This window comes from Chiloscyllium plagiosum, unplaced genomic scaffold, assembly GCF_037043375.1.
Source record: "Chiloscyllium plagiosum isolate Xiang-an unplaced genomic scaffold, Cpla_swu_hap1 HiC_scaffold_9, whole genome shotgun sequence".
In the NCBI taxonomy this organism is placed as follows: Eukaryota; Metazoa; Chordata; class Chondrichthyes; order Orectolobiformes; family Hemiscylliidae; genus Chiloscyllium; species Chiloscyllium plagiosum.
Genome location: NW_028270147.1, coordinates 71,631,337 through 71,656,590, shown reverse-complemented (window position 1 = coordinate 71,656,590; position 25,254 = coordinate 71,631,337). Strand labels below are relative to the sequence as shown.

General features: G+C 41.4%; 1 protein-coding gene across 2 annotated transcripts in view; it reads left to right on the top strand.

Annotated features, from left to right (window-relative positions):
• The window catches only part of tmem59 (transmembrane protein 59), a 40,713-nt gene that overhangs the window by 13,667 nt on the left and 1,792 nt on the right, over positions 1-25,254 (top strand). The window contains exons 4-7 of one of the 2 annotated variants that reach the window (XM_043699635.2): positions 8,152-8,301; positions 10,622-10,703; positions 12,227-12,350; positions 22,647-22,764. In XM_043699635.2, the coding sequence (XP_043555570.1) occupies positions 8,152-8,301; positions 10,622-10,703; positions 12,227-12,350; positions 22,647-22,764 (474 nt within the window). The remainder of the gene's footprint in view (positions 1-8,151; positions 8,302-10,621; positions 10,704-12,226; positions 12,351-22,646; positions 22,765-25,254) is intronic. The other variant, XM_043699636.2, reaches the window with a different exon arrangement.

The following is a 25,254-nucleotide window of genomic DNA, read 5'->3' as shown; positions in this document are numbered from 1 at the left end:
ATCTACAAAATGCATTGCCGGGATTCCTCAATGTTCCTTGGACAGAGTCTTCAAAACCCACGATTTGGAGATGCTGGTGCTGGACTGGGGTGTACAAAGTTAAAATTCACACAACACCAGGTTATAGTCCAACAGATTTAATTGGACGCACAAAGCTAGTGTGCTTCCAATTAAACCTGTTGGACTATAACCTGGTGTTGTGATTTTTAACTTCAAAACCCACAATCGCCATCGTCTAAAATGAAAAGGGCAGAAGATAAATGAGAATATGGCAAGCCACTCTCTGTCCTAATTTAGAAATATATTGCTATTCCTTCAGCGTTGCTTGATTGAACCCTTGGAGCTCCCTCCATAACAACATTGTGAATATACTAACACCAAATAGACTGTAGTTTTCAAGTCAGCTCACCACTGCCACCTTGAGGGCAAGTTAAGGATGGGTAATGAATGTTGTCCAGAACTGAAAGTGTTGCTGGAAAAACGCAGCAGGTCAGGCAGCATCCAGGGAGCAGGAGAAGCGACGTTTTGGGCATGAGCTCTTCAGGAATGAGGAAAGTGTGCCAAGCAGGCTAAGATAAAAGATAGGGAGGAGGGACTTGGTGGAGGGGCGTTGGAAATGCAATAGGTGGAAGGAGGTTAAGGTGAGGGTGATAGGGTGGGGTGGGGGCGGAGAGGTCAGGAAGACGATTGCAGGTCAGGAAGGTGGTGCTGAGTTCAAGGGTTGGGACTGAGACGGGGAGGGGAAATGAGGAAACTGGAGAAATCTGAGTTAGTCCCTTGTGGTTGGAGGGTACCTAGGCAGAAGATGACGTGTTGCTATGGTCTGGCAATGGAGGAGTCCAAGGACCTGCATGTCCTTGGTGGAGGGGGACTTGAAGTGTTGAGCCACGGGGTGGTTGGGTTGGTTGGTCCGGGTGTCCCAGAGGTGTTCTCTGAAATGTTCCGCAAGTAGGCGGCCTGTCTCCCCAATATAGAGGAGGCCACATTGGGTGCAGCGGATGTAGTAAATGATGTGTGTGGAGGTGCAGGTGAATTTGTGGCGGATATGGAAGGATCCCTTGGGGCCTTGAAGGGAAGTAAGGGGAGAGGTGTGGGCGCAAGTTTTGCATTTCTTTCGGTGGCAGGGGAAGGTGCCGGGATTGGAGGTTGGGTTGGTGGGGGGTGTGGACCTGACGAGGGAGTCACGGAGGGAGTGGTCTTTTCGGAACACTGATAGGGGAGGGGAGGGAAATATATCCCTGGTGGTGGGGCTGTTTGGAGGTAGCAGAAATGACGACGGATAATACGATGTATATGAAGGTTGGTGGGGTGGTAGGTGAGGACCAGTGGGGTTCTGTCCTGGTGGCGATTGGAGGGGCGGAGGCTCAAGGGCGGAGGAGCGGGAAGTGGAGGAGATGCGGTGGAGAGCATCGTGGATCACGTCTGGGGGGGGGGGGGGGTGGGGGAATTGCGGTCTTTGAAGAAGGAGGCCATCTGGGTTGTTCGGTATTGGAACTGGTCCTCCTGGGAGCAGATGCGGCGTAGACGAAGGTATTGGGAATATGGGATGGCGTTTTTACAGGGGGCAGGGTGGGAGGAGGTGTAGTCTAGGTAGCTGTGGGAGTCGGTCAGTTTATAGTAAATATCATCTGTGTTTATTCAGTCACCCGAGATAGAAATGGAGAGGTCTAGGAAGGGGAGGGAGGAGTCTGAGACAGTCCAAGTGAATTTGAAGTCTGGGGTGGAAGGTGTTGGTAAAGTGGATGAACTGTTCAACCTCCTTGTGGGAGCACGAGACAGCACCGATACAGTCATCGATGTTGCGGAGGAAAAGGTGGAGGGTGGTGCCAGTGTAGCTGCGGAAGATGGACTATTCCACGTATCCTATGAAGAGGCAGGCATAGCTGGGGCCCATGCGGGTGCCTATGGCTACTCCTTTGGTTTGAATTGTTGTCCAGCCCATATCCTGAGTGTGATGGGGGGCAATCATTCCTTCCTTCACCACATCTTGTATATCAATTGCAGCTCTGAGCATGGTATCATGTTATGTGCAAGGGATAGAGCAATTTATTATGGGATCTTCTGGGCAAATTATTACAACTGTTCTTGGAGGTTAAGCAGTTACTAAAAATGCCGGAATTAATCACGATAGTTGCAAAGCATTGAGTAAAAGTTAACTTGCTCAAAAAAATAGTTTTGAGATAGGAGCAAAGTAATATAGAGGATGTGCAATGGATGTTGATGATATGGATTTAAGCTAGCATTTGACAAGAACCCATTAGTGGGTGGCACGGTGGCACAGTGGTTAGCACTGCTGCCTCACCGTGCCAGAGACCAGGGTTCAATTCCTGCCTCAGGCAACTGTCTGTGCGGAGTTTGCACATTCTCCCCATCTCTGCGTGGGTTTCCTCCGGGTGCTCTGGCTTCCTCCCACAGTCCAAAAAATGTGCGGTTAAGTGAATTGGCCATGCTAAATTGCCCATAGTGTTAGTTGAAGGGGTAAATGCAGGGGAATGGATCTGGTTGGGTTGTTCTTCAGAGGGTCGGTGTGGACTTGTTGGGCCAAAGGGCCTGTTTCCACAGCAAGTAATCTAATCTAATCTAAATTAGTCAGCAAAATAAAACCTTGTGGGCTGTAGAGGAATTGTTTGGTAACAAAAGCAGAACAAAGGATAACAGTTAATGTTTTTGCAAGTAGAAAGCAGTTTCCAATGATGTTTAGCAGGGCTTAGTGTTGGATCCCTTGCTGTTTGGTTTTATTCATGAGTTGGACTTAAGTTTGGGCAGTGTGACTGGAAAGTTGACAGATGACTGAAATTGGACATGATCTTCCTAGTGAAGAGGATGGCTGTCAATTGTAGAAATGTAAAAAGTGGCAAATGGAATTCAGACCAGAGAACGTGAGGTATGCATCTGGGAAGGATGAACAAAGCTAAGTACAGAGGAATCTGGATTATCCAAATAAGATCGGTGGGCACTATTTCATTCAGATAATTGATTATTTGATTAATCGATTCGATGCCTCTCCTCTGGGGCTCAGTTTTCTGTTAAGTCTGCTCCCTGGTCAGGAGACTGCAGCACACTGCGCGCGAGCCCCAACCCCATCCAGCACAGCCCCCCTGTGTAACCCCAACCCCGGCCAGTGGCGTGCTCCTGGTCATCCTGCACCAGTGTCCCCCTGCCCCCTGTACACCCCTGCCCCTGTCAGCACCCCCTCTCCCTCCGGGGCAGCCAGAGTGGACACCAACAATAAGACTGTTGCTGCCTTTGTGGGGTAAGTCTCCAAATTGCGTGCGTGAGTGCGCGCACACACGCTCGCATGCACACAACTTTGACGTGTTCCACCTCTTTGCCCTGTACAGGGCAATGTTAGAGAGAATATCTGGGGAAGGGGGATTTAGGGTTCACCCTATGTAGAACTCCAGGGAAAGTATGTGTGTGTGTGGGGGGAGAGTGTCGGGGGTGGGGGTGGTCAGTCAGTTGGAGATGGTGCCTGGGCTCCCATCAATGTCCAGGACTGTTCTCGGTAGCATTTCAGTAAGCGGAGATCTTTTTTAATCACTAAACAAAAATACGATCAAGATTGAAACTGTTCTTTGATGTAAAGCTTCTATCGGGACCTCGATCTCCTTCGGATAATCCAGTATTCAGATAATCGAGGTCCCTCTGTAATGCACAAAGATACCGAAGGGATAAAGGAATGATGAGATCTTGGATTGCATGTTTACATGTCCTTGGAGATGACAAGACCAGCCAATAAGAAGGTAAAGCATGAGCATTGGATGAGGTAGATAAAACAAAAGCAGGGTATAATGCTGGCACTATATTTAATAATAAGCTGGATGGGCCACACATGGAATTTTGTGTCCAATCCTGTTTGCTTTGGTACAGGAGGATGCAATTTCCCTTGAAAGAATATGGATGAGGTTTTAGAATGTAGTGTGATTGGACAAATGCAAATGAAGTATAATCTGAGTAAATAAGATGTTATCCAATTTGTTAGCAAAGCTGGAAGACCAATTTTTATTATTTGAACGGTGATAGATTGGGAAAGGGAGAATCCTTGTACACCAGTTGCTGAAGATAAGCATGCAGGTGCAGCAGGTGGCATGAGGATGAGTGCAGGCGCAGGCATGTTTTTGCTGTAATTGCAAAAACTGAGACCACACTTGGAATATTCCATGCTGTTTTGGTCTCACGAGCGAAAAATGTTCTGGCAATAAAGGGAGTGCAACAAAGATTTACTACTTTTTAAGGGCAATGTTTATGGGAATTTTGAAGAATGAGGAAGGGAAATCTTTATAAACTTAAAAATTCCATCAAGACTAGATGGAATAAACAATGGAAGGATATTCCCAAAACTGGGTTCAGAACCAGTGGTTACGGTCACTGGGTACTGAGTAGGCCATTGAGCTAAGGAGAAGTTCCTTCACCTAAAGCGTAGTGATCCTGTGGAGTTCCTGTCTCACAGTAGATGAGGCTAAAACATTGAATGTTTTTTAAGGAGGTATATGTACTTCTTGAGTCTAAAGGGAGCAAAGGATATGGGGAGTAAGTTGGATGATCAACCACAATCATATTGAAAGGGTCAAGTGGCCTATTCCTATTCCTATGTTACAAGGGTTTGAAAATTGTAGGTGATGCAAAAAATTGCTTGGACTACAGTTGTTTCTCTTAAAACTGAGGAGTGGCATTATTGAGGGACTCCAACCAAGTACACAAAGATCTCTTCACTCTTCTGGTGAGGTCAGTTACCAGGGCACATATCTCTAGTGGTTTGTAGAAAGATAGCAGGGACATGAAGAAAATATTTATGCCCAGCAATTGGTGCTCATCTAGAATTTGCTGTCAAGTTTGTTGGTGAAGCAGAAATCTTCAGTTGTTCATTTAAGTACCTGGATCTGTGCTTGTCATGTTTTGACCTGCAGGGCTGTGATAAATGATTGTAGGGATTGCATGATTCTGTTCTGATTCAATGTGGAATCAGACCATATGGCCTCAAAGGTAGGAAACACAAGGAGAATGTCTATGTGGAGTTTGCACAGTCACCCGAGGCTGGAATTGAACATGGGTCCCTGGTGTTGAGGCAGCAGTGCTAACCAGTGTGCTGTCTTTACAGTAGGATTAGAATGGGTGAGTAGTAATTTTTTTCTCTGACCTGTGAAGACCTACTGACTGGATGGCTTCTTTCTGTATCATCACTTGTCTATGGTGCTTAAAGTACTTCTCAAACCCATGACTACTGCCACCTAAAAGGACAAGTGTAGTAGGTACTTGAGGATGCTATCATTGGCAAGTCGCGCAGCATCTTGACTTACAAATATATTGCCATTCCTTCACACTTCAAATGATGCAGCTCCTATAATACAGACGATGGGAGTACCTTCACCTTTTGGTATACAGCATTCAGGAAAAGGGCTCAATGCTACCTTTTACAAAGGGAGATTTGGTTTAACAAATGACCTTGCTAGTGAATGTTAAGGGTTTTTGTAAATCCATTCATGCTGATGGCGATATCTGAGCTAGAGTAAATTTTGAAGTCATAGTGCAATCCATGTTTGAACATTTGACACCATTTTCCTTTTATTTCCTATTTCTTGAAGTGGTGTGTGAGCCAAGTCTAAACACTTAGAAAAGATTGCATGATTTTGTTCCTCATCAGGATAGCTTCAATCCTCTTGTATCCTTTGACCTAAGTAATGTTAGGGGGACATCTGAAAAAAAAAAATCAGAAAAGAAGAGGTCAATCAACAAAGTAAACTGATCTGAGCACAAAAGCAGGAGAACTAATCTTTCCACCTGTTTCTTGCATGAAGTCAAATAGTACCTTGAATTGTGCCCCTCTTCGTGGGGAACATTCTCACTGAAGTTAGAAACATGAAAGCTCACTCGTCATGGCAGAGTTGGACATCACATCCACAATGGAGGAGATGAACAAAGTTATTGATTCATTTTGGCAAAGACAAAGATCAAGATTCTGATGTAGTACAGGACATCCCTGTCCTCTAGCATCACGCAAGCGGACCCTGTGAAAGAATAAGAGTGACTGAAATGGTTGTAACAAATTATCAAATGATTTCCCTGCTGAAGATTGTGGTAAAAGTATTTGTCTATGTTGCCGTTGGTACATTGCAAATCCTGGCTGAAAATATCTACCTTGTATTCCAGTGTTGTTTCAGTACTGGGAAATTTCTAATTGATGTGATTTTCTTAGTCTGACAGCTGCAAAAGAATTGCTGTGAGCAAAAGAGACCATTTTAAATCCTTATTGATCTCACCATGACATTTGTCCCATCTGAGTAGAGATGGGTCTGTTAAACTGCTGGAAAAAGAAACCAGCTCGCTACTGAAGCTGTTTATGGCAACATAATACACTAGATCAACTTTGGGATTGCATAGGTTATCTTTGTTTTTTTTATGCTTTTGATGTGCCTTCATGCCATCTTCAGAGGGTGTCTACTTGCATGCCAGACTGATGAAAAATTCCTTGGCCCTGCATGCCTAAGTTCTCGGAGTTGCTGTACATTGACTGCACTCCACTGGTATTCCATATTAAGGAACAGCTTTTGCAAATGAACACATCTGTGTAATGTTTGGTCTGATCATCATCAGCAAGACAAATACCGTAGAATATTTCTGTACTACCATCTATCAACATTGTCAAATATGATGCTGGAGGATGTTGATGGCTTCACACGTCGAGGCTTCACATGCCTAGACTTCAGTCACCAGATATCTGTTGTTTAATGCTGATGTCAAATATGTACATATGCCTATGCATGTATCTTCTGTGAACAAGACTCTTTTCATTGAGAGCCAGTAAATCCTCATTCAATACACTCAAATGCATTTGGTCTGCCAGCTTGCATCCTGTCTCAACTGTTGAGTGGAAAAGACACCATAACTTTTTTTTTTGCATCTGCAGTTGGGAACTTATGAGAATGTGCATAAGGTATAAGCAAGTAGGGAGAAAGTTAAATTTAGGGTTATGTGACAAAGGCTCAGGTAGCATGGCTTTGACCAGATAAGAGCATGCAGTAAACAATGAGATGTGGAGGGAAGGGTAGTGGGTTAACAAGGTAAAGAACATTCATTGTGTAATGCCAGATAGCTTCAACTTTATTGCTGATGCTTGCTGATTGGGTGACCATTGCAATCAATATAGATGTTGCTTTATTTGGATGCTGCTCCCAGTAAGTGATGATATAATTCCTTAAGAATCTGCTGTTCGAGAGAAGACTGAGTACTCAAATTGTCCTGGCTCCTGTAATTGGGAGCCCTGTAGGTTTAAAAGACTTTCCCAAAAGTGGGAACTGCACCTTATTTCTGTTTGTACTTCATGGGGAAGAGCGCAGTTGCTGGCTTCCCTTCTGCCTTAAAATGGGGCTAAAGTTTCAAGTTTTGCCTTCAGAAGACCAGGAAATGTGCTAGTGCTGGGCAGTTCCATGGGTGCAGGCTATCCTTGGTTATGTTGGCTGATTCTTCACTTTTGATGGCAGAGATTCAGGTGGATTTATAAAATATCCTATCCAGTCTGTTCCTGGCTAATTAATTTCATTATGTGCAGTTTCCTCCAGAAAACTTCAACTAAATGTGAAAAAAGTTCTCCCCGTGTCTGCGTGGGTTTCCTCCGGGTGCTCCGGTTTCCTCCCACAGTCCAAAGATGTGCAGGCCAGGTGAATTGGCCATGCTAAATTGCCCGTAGTGTTAGGTAAGGGGTAAATGTAGGGGTATGGGTGGGTTGCGCTTCGGCAGGTCGGTGTGGACTTGTTGGGCCGAAGGGCCTGTTTCCACACTGTAAGTAATCTAATCTAATCTAAAGTTTGCAGAAACTTGTACGGCTTTAAAATTTTGAACAAAAGCTAATGGGTAAGAAAATAAGATTCATGGTTGAGGACTGGAGTAATAGAACTAAAAGATATCAACATAGTGAAAACTTTTCAGATCGTATCTGCAATGTATCCGCTACAGAAGCTGAGAATTTGATGCCAACCTAATGCGAGTTCTGAGGATCTCTAGATCTAATCCAAAATGCATGTTAGCTATTTCATTGACAATCCCTGTGCAATTGTAAGTTAATGAGTCACAGCACTAAATATAATTTCCTTATTCTACTTTAACTTGGGATAGTTTTATTACACTTTTGAGTTATAAATGATCATCTTCCCACAGCTCATGTCCATGGTTCCAAAAATCCACTTCGTTTACCCCATCAGCATAATGTCTGCTTTCTACAGTGATTTGATGAATTCAGCTCAGAGCTTCTTCACTTCATGGACCTTCTATTTGCAAACCGATGATGGCAAAGTAGTTGTATTCCAGGTAACAGTATTGCACTCGAACATTTGCTGTTAATTAAATTTAGTGCATGAATAAATGCAAATGGTGCTGCAAGTGTGCCTTATCTGAAATAAGAAGCTCACATCTGTGGATTGATTCTTTGGAGAGAACTGTTAACCTTTTGCCAGATTTATCTTTTTCTACTTAGTGGATTCTGTGTTTCTCTAATGCATGCTGTTATGGATTTTTTTTTTAACTGACAGAAAGATTTCATTCACTGCATCTTTTTTGAGAAGGAAGTTGTTACCAAGGCAGTGTAGGGAGTCCAAAACTAGTGGGCATAGGTTTAAGATGATAGGGGAAAGATTTAAGAGACCTGAGGGGCAATGTTTTCACACAGAAGGTGGTGAGTGTATGGACCAAGTTGTCAGAGAAGGTGGCGGAGGTGGGTACAATTACATAATTTTAAGAGGCATCTGGATGGGTACATGAATAGGAAGAGTTTAGAGGGATATGGGCCAAATGCTGGCAGATGAGACTAGATCAGTTTTGGGTATCAGGCTGGTGTTGGATCGAAGAGTCTCTTTCGTGCTATATGACTCTGAAATAGGTGGCATTATGGATGATAATCAAGCAATTAGAAGAAAGTGAGTGTAGATGGTTAGAAAAATGAACAAGTGGACAAAAATTAATAGAATTTTGAACACTAAGTTCTATTGCCTTAGCAAACTTTTATGTACTGAAATCTTGCTTTCAAACGAAGGTTCACCAAATTATCTGGAAATCCTTCCAACTGCTATATACTCTTACTTTTTAATCTGTCCCTTGAAGCAAGCAAGCTTTACCTGTAACTAAATGTTCATAAACTCATCAGCTGCCATTTTAAGCTACAGTGAACATAAAACCCTTCAGAATGACATCTGGTCAGTTTATAATCGTTGCATCTGATTAAAATTACTACTTTTGCATTGTATGTCAGAGTTTTGATTATTGCATGTCATTGTAAAACTGCTTGCTTCTGTCCTTTGCCAAATGTTTCCTGTGTTTATGTTTACATAGTACCTTCAATCCTTGCTTATCTTGTCCAAATGCCAGTAGATAATTAATGATATACACTAATTGTTGCAGATTTACAGCGTACCAAGCCTTATTTTGCAGATGGCACAGGGACACTGTTCTTCCTCCTCCAGTGGTTATCCGGAATAAGGTTCCGGTCCAGTGTATTCTATCAGGTCACTGCCCAATTCTCCCCTTGCTGAGGTCATCATCTTTACATGGACTAGGGATTGACAGCAGGAGCTTCTTATCTATAAGGCTTTGAATAACACTTGCAACTTGATGTTTGATAAGTTATCAGCTGTAGGTGTAAATAGTGCAAAGTCCTTTGATTAGTTGTCAAGCAGGCAAAGCTATCATGTGTTTTGCAGTCCTTGGAGGATAATTTACGTATGTGCATTTGTCAGCATGTACTGACTACTGATGCTGTATGGAAATTAAAATTTAAACTCCGAAGCCACGTCTCATACTATATTTCTGCAGTCTTTAAGATTTAAGTTTTAAGATTGTGATCTATGAATTGGATACAAATGACTGAATGTTGAAATAAATCATTTATGTCAGCAGCCGTAAACTGCACGGTGATCCTATCATTTGCACTTTCATTTGATTTATATATGTGAATGTATATGCATAAAATTTCCTTTGAACAATTCTTAAGTGTTTTTATCATCCTTTTGGATAAGGGAAGTGTTTAAATGAACAACTAGAATGTTTTCAACTACTTTGGTCATCCTGAAGTGTATTTGACAGAAGGGATACACCAATGTACAGTATATGAATTGAATCAGCCAGGCAGATGGCCTTTTTAACAAATTACGTAAAGATATGTATGATGCAATTGGATAATTTGCTGGAAATGAGTTTTAAAATATAAAACTAATCTATCACCCTTTGACTAATTTGAAAGGAGCTTCCATTTTTTAAAAAAAAATTCGAGAAAAAAGGTATAGTTATTAAATTTTTTATAGGCAGAAAAGATGGAGGGCAAGATGTAGGTAGTTTTTCAAAATATTAAAATTGGTTTAGATAACTTGTATCTTGAGGTTAGTATGTAGAAAAACTTTGTCCTTGGTTTAGTTTGATTGTCATATTTAGTTTTTGAATCAGCATCCTAGTGAAGGTGTAGAATCTGAGTAAACTGGCACTTATGATCTGTTTTATTTCTCAGCCCAATATTCCGAATTTCTTCTATCCAAGTATGGGTTTGATGTCCAGGATGATTTGCAAATACTTTGCCCTGTTTTTACCTGCAAGTTAAAACTGTCGAATTTTAAAATATTTATTCTTTGCCTTTTCCTTCCAGTCTGAACCAGATGTGCAGTTTATGGTCCCACAATTTGAACTGCAAACAGAAAATTCAAAAGAAACTTCTCAGGCACTGTCAGGTAAACTTTTTTTTAACCAACTGTGATAAATTCCTGTTGTAGGACTGCCTTTGTTAAAGGGGATAATTTTCAGGTAGTCAGCAAACCTGCTTTATTTGCTTTGGTAGCAGATATTTGAGATAATCACCCAGGTAGGATGTCTAGCAGTATTCAAACCTGAAGCGCAGCTACCACCACCAGTTGAGCAGAGTAGCATCCTTACCATCGGTGCATTACGGACTTAACACTGTTGAGTTTTTTTTTAAAAATGATTTACTTATTAGTGACTCTTTAGCTGAATGTTACCAACTTTAAAACCTATGAAACAGAATATCAAAGTGTGAATTCAGGTCTGTGCTGGTATAACTGATCTTGGCAGGGTAGTCATCCTCCCGTTTCAAGTGGTGTCATTATGCTTGCATCGAAAAAAAAACAGCTCTGTAAACTTGTACCCATTTATCCAGCTCTTCTTCCCCTCAATTGTCTTACAATATTATTGTAATTCATTCTCAACTTTACAGTAACTTTGTTTTCTTGAATCTGTCAGAATAGATTACTTTCCCTCCCATGGTATAGGGATGGCCCCTTTACAAGTCAGGTGTAACATTTTTATTGACTGAATGTATCCATCCTCCTTATCATCTTTGATCTAATTTTTTTTTCTGTGTTTTCTTTAGTCTAATCAACACTTTATTCAACAATTTGTCATTTCTGTGCAGCCTAGCTTGCTAGGACTGCTCATGCTTGGTGTTGCTCTTAGAATTCAATTTTGTGATTCAAGTTTGGTTACTGACTTCTCTCTCCAGCTTGTTCACCGTTCCCACTGAGTTCCAAAGATCTGCTATTTTTAGCTTGCAGTCCATAAATACTTCAAATTTCAAATTTTTGATCTTTTGTGTTTTAAATCCTTCATAGTTTATCGCCTCATGCTGTATGACTTGAAGCCCTGCAGTAATTCCCCCAGATTTGTCTATTCCTCCAATTCTCATACTCTTTGCCTCCCCACGGACAGTTCAGTCTTCAGTTCATTTAAGATCCTTGCTACGGAGGTTCTGTTCTTGACTTTTCCATCTTTTTTTTTTTTTAAAACCTCTTGAAATCTGTTTTGTCTAAATTTTAGTTGTCCTCCTGAAATCCCTTTTGCCACTTCATCAAATTACTTCATTAACATAATAATAAGGATTTTTTTTTCCCTGGAGTATCATATGCATGCTGTTTAATTGTGATGCAGCAAATTGCCTTGGACTCGAAAGACTGTATTCATATCCACAAATGATCTTTCTGTACTATTTTCTCCAGGATTGTTTGAATTATTATTGTTGTATTCATCTTTAGTGCTCTGATGTCTTGCTATTTGTTTCTGTCTACAAGCTGCTGTTGTAGTCATTGATGCTGAGTTTTCCTGACTACTCCTCCTAATGCACCATTTTATACAGATTTCCTTGTGTTGGAATTGAACATCACCCAGAAAACTAACATCTGGTTAGTTTCTAATGCTTTTCAAAATTCTCAACAATACTATCTTTTGTGTTCTTTATCAATAGATCACATAGCCAAGGCTATTTATGATGATACTCGCAAAACTTTCAGAAAGGAACATGGAACTGGCTTGTATATGAAAGAAGGTCATGAACAGGAGTACCAGAGTGTCTTGGAATGTTTGTCAAGGTAGGTGTTTTGGTGAATTGTGCCTCGGCAAAATTGAGAATGAATCATCTTCCATCCATTCAAAAATAGTTGTATAGTGAGTTATTTAATGTGTGCAGAAATACAGCCTAACTATAGTTAAGATGATTCTCCAACTTGCATACTAGTGTAAGAATGGATGTCCTGAAATCAATCAAGTTACACTCAATCACCAATCTAAATTGAGACTTTATTTTTGAAACAAATATTTGAATGCAAGGCCAGCATTTATTCCCCTCCTTAATTGCCTTTGGTAGTGGTGAGTGACCACCTTGAGTCATTGCAATTGTCGCAGTTACGCTACACAGCGCACTTTCTCTGTAGGAGTTAAGTGATAGGCCATTTCAGAGGACAAGAGTGTGGTACAGGAAAAACACAGCAGGTCAGGAAGCATCTGAGGAGCAGGAAAATCTGTTTTGGGCAAAAACCCTTCACTCACTTTTTTGCCCATGTCAGAGGACAGTCAAGAGTAAACCAAATTGCTGTAGTTCTGGAGTCACATGTAGGCCAGACATGTAAGGATGGTAGATTTCCTCTCCAAACAGTGTCAGTAAATCAGGGTGGGTTTCATATGTACATCTGGTTCTTTCATAAATACGAATCTTTTTTCAGGTTTATTAATGTATTGAATTTAAATTACCCCTGCTGCTGTGGTTGTATTTTAGTTTGCCTCTGAATCATTAGAGCCAACACACTGCATTACTAGTCTGGTAACATTTTGCCACTTTGCTAAGGCATCCTGTAACAGGGAAGATAATTTATGCCATGTTTGAAAGTAGAAAATTGAAAGTCTCATCAGTAAGCCTTAGTAGCTTGCACTATCCATACTTGAGCACTTTACAGAATAGAGACATTGACGATCCGTTTCTCCACCTAGACAACCTGATGTTAATTATGGGGAATAGATGTTAAATCAGTTATTAGTGATATGCATTTTATCAATAGGACAAATTGGCATTTTTTTCCTCTTGCAATAGTGAGACATCAAAAGTACATGTGTGCGAAGTGCTTTGAGATACTTTTGGTCATAAATGTGGCTCTGTAAGTTTAGTTCCTTTTCGTCATTGAATGGTGAAATGGGTTTTAGGGACAGGATAGCGTATTCCTTTTTCCTATGGTATTGATCTGTAATGCTGTAGAATTCTGTTATAATTGATCAGTTGAGAATTCTTGATCCTGCAGGATCAAGAGGGGAGCAGAGTTGGATGATAACAGGTTCAAACTTTGGTTGAAAATAGTGAGCTAGATTTTCCAGGGAGTAGCAATGTTACTCTGACACCTCTTTCTATTAAAGAAGGTAACCTGGCATTTCTGAAATGCGATACCACTTGAGGCTCCTTCTAAACTAATGGAGCCAGTTGTTTTGTAGCAGAGAACTGTCAGAGGAAGGAGACCACTTCTCCTTTCACAGCATTTTGCTGCTGTATTCTTCTGATATTTTAAGGTCTTGACAACCACTCTGAAAGCTGCTGTCATGGAATGGACATGGGGTGGGTCTGGCAGTAGGATCTGCCTGATTTGAATCCATTGGATAGTGGGATGTTGAGTTTGGCCTCTTGGAGTAGAGGGAGAATGGAGTCTCAGGAGGTGTAGTTGAGGGATGTGTGGTATTTAGATGAATAGTTACTAGTTGGGAGTTAGACTAAGTATTCAATGCTTTAACCGTTTTACTCTTTCATGGGAGCCATCAAAAGTCTCCAATTTAAATGAAGACTTTCAAAGGGATCCGAGCATGGAGGACTTGTGTAGTGGGTAATTCAGTTTCCAGGGCAGTTTCTTAAGAGTATGCCACAATGGCAATTCCAGAGTCCCTATCTACAATTCCTAGATGTTGAGATACAACTGTGTGGAGTTTGCACATTCTCCCCGTGTCTGCGTGGGTTTCCTCTGGGTGCTCCGGTTTCCTCCCACAGTCACAAAGATGTGTAGGTCAGGTGAATTGGCCATGCTAAATTGCCCGTAGTGTTAGGTTAAAGGGGTAAATGTAGGGGTATGGGTGGGTTGCGCTTCGGCGGGTCGGTGTGGACTTGTTGGGCCGAAGGCCCTGTTTCCACACTGTAAGTAATCAAATCTAAGTAATCAAATCAAATCAAACTGACTGGCCAGTGGAAAATCTGCCTGAGTGTTTAAAATGTAGGTGATAGTCCTCCATGTCTTTTTTTTTATATAGATATTTTTATTAGAAATTTAACATTTTTACAAGTTTACAAAAATAGACAAAACTCTCAAATGTAAACATTGATATACAATTAATCAAATATACAATAGCCAAAATTTAACAAAAGAATAAAAAAAACCGAAAAACAGAAACAAAACTCAATTATCTACTAATCTAACCTACAACTAACCAGAGTGTAGATTTAAGTCTCTTACATGCTCGGAATGTGTTAACATCAGATGTAATAAAACCCGTATTCGTGCGGGATTCCTCTCCTAAGGGGCCCTGGACCAGCCAGGTTTGTAATCTCAATTAAATAAAAACCCTTGTTAGGATAGCCGAAATATGTGTATTTATGTAATTCAAGAAGGGCTGCCATATTTCTTAAAATAATTCGGTCTTTCGGTGCACCATATTTGTAAGGAAGTCAAGGGGAATACATTCCGTAATTAATCTGTGCCAATTTGAAAGTCCGGGGGGCCCTCAGCCACCCAGTTCACCAAAATATTTTTCCTTGCACAGAAAGAAAGAATAGAAAATAGTCTCTTCCTGTACGTGTCCAGGGAGGGAAAGTTCAAAAAGCCCAAAAGGAGAGATACAGGGTCCACTTTAATTTCCATTCCTAAAATTTCTGTCAGGGTACTTGCTACTTTAGTCCAATATCTACGGATCTTATGACAGGGCCATCGACAATGTGGGCAGCACGGTGGCACAGTGGTTAGCACTGCTGCCTCACAGCGCCAGAGACCCGGGTTCAATTCCCGACTCAGGTGACTGTGTGGAGTTTGCACATTCTCCCCGTGTCTGCGTGGGTTTCCTCCGGGTGCTCCGGTTTCCTCCCACAGTCCAAAGATGTGCAGGTCAGGTGAATTGGCCATGCTAAATTGTCTGTAGTGTTAGGTAAGGGGTAAATGTAGGGGAATGGGTGGGTTGCGCTTCGGCGGGTCGGTGTGGACTTGCTGGGCCGAAGGGCCTGTTTCCACACTGTAAGTAATCTAATCTAATCTAATGTACAAGAGTGCCCACCTCTATTTTGCATTTGGGACACATTGGAGATGCTCCTGCCTTAAATTTTGCCAATCGAACCGGTGCTATATGGGCCCTATGAAGTATCTTCAGCTGGATAGCCTGGGTTCTGTTACAGATAGTAATTCTTCTAGCGTTTTCCCAAATATCATTCCACATTTCTATAGAGATTTCTAGTCCCAAATCCTGATCCCATGTTTTAAGCAGATCGTAAACCCCGGTTGGATCCCCATGCTCCCACTATCGGTGCATAGAGGGATGTTTTATGTGAGTTGCCCTCATTTTGCTGCATTATATTCCAAGCCTTAATTGTGTTTAGTATTATAGGATTTTTACAGTGATCTGTGATGATTTTCCTCTTGTCTGAAAATAAAAGGTTAATAAGTGGGTATTTTACTTGAGAGGCCTCGATGTCCAACCAGATTGGGTCTTGTCTGATCCACAATCAATCAGCTATGTAACTTAATAGGGAACTTAACTGATATTTCCTAAAATCTCGGAAGTCCAATCCTCTCCTTGTCAGTGGAAGCTGTAGCTTCTTCAGCTTAATGAGGGGCCGTCTATCCTTCCAGATAAAGGAACCCAGCCAGCCATATAATTTACGTAGAGCCGTCCTCGGCAGCATCACCGGAAGCATTCTCATAGGATATAAGAGACTGGGCAGGACATTCATTTTGATTAGCGCTATTCTACCCAACCAGGAAATTGGAAGGTCTCCCCATCGCTGGAGGTCCTGCCTTATCCTTTCCAGTAAATGCACAAAATTAGCCTTCTACAACTGACCAAATACTGGAGTAATAAAAATGCCTAAATATAAGAAGCCCTCCAGGGACCAACGAAAGGGAAAAAGGGATCCGTCCACTAAGTGGGGTGTCATAGCAAGGCCGCCCATTGGCATAGCCTCCGATTTTGAAAAATTAATTTTATAGCCTGAGAATGTGCTAAATGTATTAATAACTTGGATTAGGCGAGGTACGAACATCAGAGGATTACTGAGGAATAGAAGAACATCAACTGCATAAAGGGTAATTTTGTTTACCTGTACCAATCCTCTGGGCCGTTATATTAGGATCAGCTCGTATAGCATCTACTAGTGGTTCAATTATTAGCGTAAATAACTATGGCGAGAGGGGACATCCCTGACGGCAGCCCCTACCCACACTGAAGCTATCCGAGCCTAATCCATTGGTAACCACAACTGCTTTGTATAATGATCCCAATGTTGAGACCTATTTGGTAAACACCTGTCCAATGCCAAACCTTTCCAATGTGTAAAACAATTATGACCATTTAACCCTATCAAATGCCTTTTCCGTGTCTAATGAAACTACTACTCCTGGTATTTTTCCCTGATGACAGGCTTGAATCATATTCAAAACCCTTCTAATATTATTGGATGATCTACGGCCCTTAATAAACCCCATCTGATTCTCCTTTATAATATGTGGCAGTATCCTTTCTAGTCTCAGTGCTAACGTTTTAGAAAGGATTTTAAAATCTACATTTAGCAAGGATATTGGTCTATATGATGTACAATCTTCTGGGTCCTTTCCTTTTTTAAGGATAAGAGAAATATTTGCCTCTTCCAGCGAAGGCGGGAGACAGCCCTGACTATATGCATAGTTATACATGTCCATAAGTGGACCCGCCAATATTCCTGTAAATTCTTTATAGAATTCAGCTTGAAAACCATCTGGGCCCAGTGCCTTACCACTCTGAAGTTGCCTAATTGCATCAAGTATTTCTTGGACTGTTAGAGGAGCATTTAGGACCGATACCTGTTCTGGAGTTAGGCCTGGAAAGGTCAAATTTTTAAAAACTGACTGCATCCTCCTCGTCCTATCTTCACAATCCTGCGATTTATATAACTCAGAATAAAATTCTCTAAAGATCGCATTAATCTTTTTATGATCATGAGTCAAAATACCTGTACTTTCCTTGATAGACATAATAGTCTGAGGTGCCTTTTTTTTCTTTGCAAGAAATGCTAAGTATCTACCCGGTTTGTCGCCATATTCATATAACCTTTGTTTTGCAAATAATATTTCCCTCTTAGCCGTTTGAGTAAGCGTAGTGTTTAGAGCTGTCCTAAGAGCCGTAATCCTTTGCAATTTAATAATAGAAGGTCTATCAGTGTATGCTGTTTCAGCTGCTTTTAAACAAACTTCAAGCAGACGCTGTTGTTCTCTCTTCAATTTCTTCTGGGTCGCTGAGTAGGAGATGATCAAACCTCGCGTGTAAGCTTTGATGGTCTCCCACATCATTGATGGGTTGCTAGCTGTACCTGAATTAATTTCTAAAAAAGTTTTAAATTCTTGAGAGAAGTACTTTACAAATTTACTATCTTTCATTAGGAAGGGGTCCATACGCCAATGCTGAGGGGATGTCCCATTGTTCCTCGCCTTAGTTTCCATATATACAGCAGTGTGGTCGGAAATTGCTATACTACCTATTTTACAGGATGATATGGAATTTTAAAAAATCGAGGGGGCAAAAAACATATCAATTCTGGTATGACATTTATGTGGATTGGAGTAGAAAGAAAAATCTCTACCCTGTGGATGAAGACATCTCCATACATCTACTAATCCTAATTCTTTGTTCAGATCCATCAATTGTCTAGATCTGGGAGATACTCCTGCAGTACTCTTGGGAATCCTATCTATTTCCAGATCCATAATACAATTAAAGTCTCCCCCTATGATTGTATGACGGGCACCAAAAGCCATCAATTTTGAAAAGGCTTCCATTATAAATTTAATGGGATGTGCCGGGGGGGCAGTACAAATTTAAAATCCTATATTCCTCTCCATTTATGAGGGCTTTAATCAAAATATATCGTCCAGATTCGTCTTTTATCTGCTTTAGAATTTTGAAAGGGAAATTCTTCCAAACAAGAATAACAACTCCCCTGCTTTTTGAGCTAAAAGAAGAAAAAAAGGCCTGATCAAATCCACCCTGTCGTAATTTCAAGTGTTCTTTATCCGACAGGTGTGTCTCCTGTAGGAGAGCTATATCAACTCCTTCCTTCCTTAAGATTTGATAATATTTTCTTCCTTTTGACTGGCGAATTACTCCCCCTGACATTCCAGGTGTACCACTTAACCGACTGATCAACCATAATCATCTGGGCAAATCCGAGACCCCTCGGGAGGGGAAACCCTATCCAGAACATCCCGAGCGTAGAGCATATAAAATTTACAAAAATAAAGCCTCTCTAATACACTCACAACAATACAATAAAAAAAATATTTCTAAATAAAAAAAATATAAAATGTATCTAAGTGGAGATTTTTCCCCTTGTTCCCAGGGGGTGTCACTTCTCTCAAAGTCCATCATATCCTCTCCCAACCAATGCCCCACCCTTGACCCAGGCGCTCCTCAATAAAATGAGGAGAATTCAGATATAATACAAAGCTAGAGTTAACAGTGAGTACCCTACCCCCACCCATACCAACACCTGGATATATTTGGTAATGTTAATACCATATATAAACATATAACTATAAAATTACAACCTCAACAAATAATAATTAAATATAAATATAGTAATACAAAATAACAAGGGAGAAACAACCTAAAGACAGAGGTAAAATTGAATAAGGTAACCACCTCCCCCCAACACACACACACATGCATCCCACATATATACATAAAATAATAAAAGAAAAAGGGGGGGGGGAAGAAAATCAAATCCCTCTCCCCACCCCCCATGATAATATTAAACAGTAAGATATGAGGAAAAAAAAGGGGAGGATATAAACCAAAGCAGGGGGAAAGGCAAACCGACATCCATTATCTCTTACAGTTTATCTAAGAGAGTCCAAGAATTCCTTAGCCTTTTCTGGCGATCCGAAGTTATATACGGATCCTTCATGGTTAAAGCGTAGTGTCGCTGGGTAGCGTAAGGAGTACTGAATATTGAAGTCCCTTAAACGCTGCTTCGCCTCGTCAAATGTCTTCCTCTTCCAGACCAAAGCTGGGGAAAAGTCCTGGAATAACATGATCTTGGATCCTTTATAGATCATAGCTTGGGGATCTTTTCCAAGATTTCTAGAGGCTTCTAGGAGTATCTGCCTCCTTGTAGCTCTGCAGCCGGAACAGGACCGGGCGTGGGCGCTGGTTCGAGCCGGGCCCGCGTATTGCGACCCTTACCTGGCCTGATCCAGCTTCCAAATTTAAAAGCTGTAGCAGCCACTTCTCGGAACGCTGTAAGCTAGCCTTCCTCTTCCCGTTCGGGAAGGCCCAGCAAACGAATATTTTTTCGGCGACCTCGATTATTGAGGTTGTCAATGTGATTCTCTAAGGTCCGGACTCGCTGTTCGAGAGTCCGGACCTGATCCACGGCCGATTGAGCTGTAGTTTCGGAGGTCGCGACCTTTAACTCCGCCCTCCGACTCGGCACTCTATTTCCTGGATGTCTCGGTCGTGCTTCTGCAGCGCGGCTGAGAGTGTGTCCCATCGATTTCGGGATACTTCGATGAAATCGTCGATCTTCACGCCCAGTTTGGAGATCATCTCCACGAGGTCAGTCCCCCGGGGCGGGTGTGTATGCCTCAGCTGCAGCTGGAGAAGGTGGGGGTGGGGTTCCTGCTTGAGAGCTGCGGGCTCCCTTCCCTTTAGTCATTTTTACTAAAGAATAGATTGTTTAAATTTGATATTAAACAACTAATTAAATTAAACAGCTATTATAAATGATTTGGTAAGTGTGGTGGGGGTGGGTGACCCAAGTCTTGGGAGGAGCACTGCAGACTCAGACTTGCTGGGTCGCCGCCATCTTGGATCTCAGTCCTCCATGTCTAAACAACTACCAACCTATCAATTTAGAAAATAGGAGCAGGCCATTTAGTCCTTCAAGCCTGCTTGCTATTCAATATTATCCATTGGCTAATCATTCAACTCCATATCCTGTACCTGGTTTTCCTCATACCCTCTTGATCCCTTTAGCCCTCAGCATTATGACTAACTGCTTTTTGAAAGTGTTCAGTGTTTTTGATTCAACTACAGGTTTACCATTGTTGAAGAGATTTCTCCTCATCTTGGTCTTAAATGGCTGCTCTAGTATCCTTTAATCTGTGGCCCCTGGTTCTGGATTCACCAGTGATCAAGAACATCTTTTATGCATTTACCCTGTTTTAAGTTTCATTTAATCTTGCAGGCTTCTGTGAACTGTCTCTGCTAGCCCTTCAAGATACACACAGCAATTCTGTCCCAATTAATCCAATCTCTCCATGCCCAAGTACAGCCATCCCATCAATCTGTCTAGTAAATCTTTGTTACTCTCTGTACATAGCCAGAATATCCATCTTCAGAAGCTGAGAACAAAACTGCATACGCTACTCTACGCGTGGTCTCACCAAGGCTCTGTGCAATCCCACTGCCCTGTGGCTGACGACTTCTTCAACTCCCCCCTCCCACTCTGCCAAGTCCTGGGCTGCCTCCACTGCCAAAACCTAGCCACCTGTCACCTGGAGGAAAAATGCCTCATTTTCTGCCTTGGGACCCTTCAACCACATGGCATCAATGTTGAGTTCATAATTTCTCTGACTCTTCTCTACCCCTCCCCACTGATCCAACGTGGCACTGCCCTCTTGAACTGTCCTATATGTTCACCTTCCTTCCCACCTATCTACTCCGCCCTCCACTCCGAGCTATCACCATCTCTCACCCCCCCCCCAACTGCATCTGCCTATTACCTTCCCAGTTACCCTGCCCCACCCTCCCTCCTATTTATCTCTCAACCCCCTTAACTCCCTCATATGTTCCTGATAAAGGGCACAAAACATCGATTCTCCTGCTCTCAGATGCTGCCTGACCAGTGCTTTTCTAGTGCCACACTTATCTATCTGTACAATAGCAGCAAGACATCCCTGCTCCTCTACCCATCCTCTCACTAAGTCCAGATGCTTTTTGTTGTTGTCACTGCCTGCTGCACCTATCGGACATCCAGCTCTTGTTGCATCATCCTCCTGTCTTGCTCTCTTGCTTTCTCAGTCTTTTTTTCTCCCCCACCAAAATAAGCCTGGAATTCCCTGTTTTCTTTATAACTAGTGGTGTTACATTAGCAGCCCTCTAATCCATTGAATCTATACCAGAATCAATAGAATCTTAAATGATGACCATCAATTCATCCATTATTTTAGGGCCAGTCTAGGGTGTAGATTACTGACACCTGGAAATTTAATGGCCTTTAATCTCATAAATTTCTGTAACAACATTTCCCTACAAATACCAAATTTCTTTTTCCCCCTTAGTTCATCACTCTAACTAGAAATGATATGTTTAGGGCATTGCGTCGTCCTCCTTATGAAGTCAGAACCAAAATATATATTTAATTGCAAATAAAACAAATTGCTGGAGAAACTCAACAGGTCTGGCAGCATCTGGAGAAAAGGCAGAGTAAACATCTTGAGTCTATAACCCTTTCTTTTAGCAGGTTCTGTAGACTATTCCTCAATGTATTGACCAAGGAAACCATCCCAGGCATTCTTCTTTACAGTAACTGTTAAAATCCCCTCTGGGCTTAGATTTGAGCTAGAGCAATTCAATAATCCATAATGACCATAAAACTAACCTAAAGCAAATGAACACTTTCAGAAAAGTGTTAGCACAAATAATTTTAGATGTTTACAATTATGTCTTTATCAGAAAGAAAGGCTGCTTTCATCAACTTGATGTGTTGTGGGGGATCATATCATTTTACCTGTTGAATTTGTTATTTTTTTTTTAATTTGATGTTGGTTTAGTTCTTTCCTGTGAACATCAGGCTCATTACAATGGATAAGTTGTGGTGCTTTGTCATGTGCCAACCAGGGACTGAGGTTACTTTCCAAGTTGGCAATGTAATTTCTGGAATCCAACAGTGTCATTGAGCAGAGACAAAAATGGAAGGAGAGGAGGTGATCTGTGGCCACTTTACCAGTTTCCTTGCTTCAACCTTGTCATAAAGAGCTGTTAGTTCATAGGCAAGGAATGAAGGCACAGAAAAAGCAATATATTTGCAAACATTTTTGTTCACTGATGTTTAATCAACTCCAGTCAAAGGGCTATAAGTACAGAATTATTGACCTCCTAATAAATCATTGATATTTCAGGAATGCTGGAATCCCTCGCTGGATATTAACCACCACCCTGGTACTCTCTGTGCTAGTATTGTTGTGGATCTGTTGTGCTACTGCTGCCACTGCTGTGGAGCAGCACATTCCATCAGAGGTAAGACTGAGCTTTAACACCCTAATGCTATCATATTTGAAGAAAATAACTGCACTTTGAATGCAGGGCTCACCAATATATATATCTGCCATTTGGTCGTCTTTGCCATTTAATAAAATCATGGCTTGACAGATTGTGACCTCCTCTCCATTTTGCTTACTGTAGATAACCTTGGATACTGGACTACTGAGAGGAACCACCACTATCTTAAAAATATTCAGTGGCTGTCAACATTGAGAGGAAAAAAAATTTCCATCTTAAATAGGACATCCATTATTTTTTAAACACTAATTCTAGTCCCCCTAAAATTTTGCCTCTGTTCCAGTGGCAAAAAAATAATTCCAGCACCCTGAGCAAATATGTCCTTTTTCTGTTCCATTCTCCTTGCACTTAGCATGTAAATTTGCCCTCCCGATTACCTGCATCTGCATGTAAAGTTTTGGGTTCACGTATAGGATTTTCCGATTCCTGTATTTCAGTTTTGTGAGCGCCCCCCATTCCATTTAAGTGATATACTGCTTTTCTATTCTTCATGCCATTTTCACATTTCCCTCTATTATACTCTGGCAAATGTTTGCAAGGAGCCTGCATTGGGATATAGATTGGTTATGTCCTATTCGTAACTAACTTTTCTATATTAGTATCAGTAAATTTGGCATCCTTCATCCATGCCCTTGGTATAAATTGTATATTGAGGCTCGGCAGTGAATCTTGTGACACTTATGATCCCAGACCAGACTGCAGCATCTGAGAATCGGTAAATTTGAGGGTGGTGGCATTTCACATGCTTCCTCAAAAACTCAAATAAGTTAGATGATATTCCCATTCTGAAGCTATGCTATCTGTCTGTCTGACTCTTCAAATGTTGCATTGATTTTCAGAAATAAATTATTTTAAAAATCCCATTTCGGTTCCTCCTTAAATTAGTACTTTGCCTGCTTTTCAGTTCTTCCATCAAGACTAAAAATTAGTAGGTTGTCATCTCTACTATCTAGTTAGGTGTTAATTTGTTTATTTTAGGCTGTGTTTCATATGAACACTATCTCCGAGGTGGCGCAAGGAGCATGTAGGCACAGACTTCACGTGGCAGTGCTAAAACAAAGCTGTCTTCCAACTAGGAAAAAGTTTGTTGATCCAACCCTTGGGAATTCGATGAAGCTGGGGACAAAGACTTATGTACTCAGTGCTTCCTGAAGTCCGAATTTATCCTAAAATTGCTGTCTCTCGCTTTTCCAGCATGAAGAGCAAACTAGCTGCACTACTCTGTGCCGGCATTACTTTCATGTTATTTGGTGGAGAATTACATGCTCCTGTACAGTACCTGAGCCTCAATAGGACTATCTGCACTTGTATACCCAAATGTAATGCATAGAAGATAGTGACATTGACTGCTCTTGCAGATTAATTTTTTTCCTTTTGAGAAGGGGAGATGTTTTATGCCAGTTACTGATATCACCAGGCTTGTGTGCGGGCACACGTGGCCATTTTGACAGCCATCTTTGCATTCATGCTAGCTTTAATTATTTTCATTTAAGCTTGCATGAATTTATATCCTCTCTCTCTCTCATTTTATTTACTCATCTGTTGTAGATAAAAGCTTGCGTTGAGGGTGATTTTTGAGGTATAGCTGCTTATAGCCCCTGGTACCTTGCTTAGGCATTTATTCTTTGTCTGAGCTTCCACAGTGAAGGCAAGTTCTAACGCTCAGTATTGATAGCAACCTTATCTGAGATTCTCACGCAGCCAGTTGCCAAGGCCTAACTATTTGAATGGGAAATCCTTAATGTGTGGCGAGCTCGTACTGATTTGTACCTGTACACAGTTGGGTTTAAAGAACTTTTTAAACTTTCTCTACATTGCTGTTGTCATAGCATGTGCTGTGTTTAATTGTTAAACTATAAGGAACATTCAAAGCTAGGTTTTCTTAACGCACCAATATGGATACAGGCTTTCAGACTTTTAAAAATTTCTACAGATAAATCTTCCCATCTTGCCTTTTTGACCTTCAGGATTGCAGAAGGATCAATCTATAAATGTAGTTCAATTACTTATTGAGTCAGCAAATCAGAGGTTGAATGTTTGATTACGTCTAGTGGAGCCATATTTTGCAGATGATGCAGTGTTCATGGGTTGCAGAGTAGTGAGAATGGATGGATGTGCTGGAAACTGAGAAGTGTCCCCATTTCGACTGTTTGTCAGGAACTGTCCTGCACATGTTGGTTTGGCCACTTTTGAAATAGTGTTTTTGACGTTGATTAGGCCACTGTTGGAATATTGTGTGCAATTCTGGTCTCCTTCCTATAGGAAGGATGTTGTGAAACTTGAAAGGGTTCAGAAAAGATTTACAAGGATGTTGCCAGGGTTGGAGGATTTGAGCTATAGGAAGAGCTGAACTACAAATCTTCTCAAAACTTGCTATAGGGAGAGGCTGAATAGGCTGGGGCTGTTTTCTCTGGAGTGTCGGAGGCTGAGGATGATCTCACAGAGACT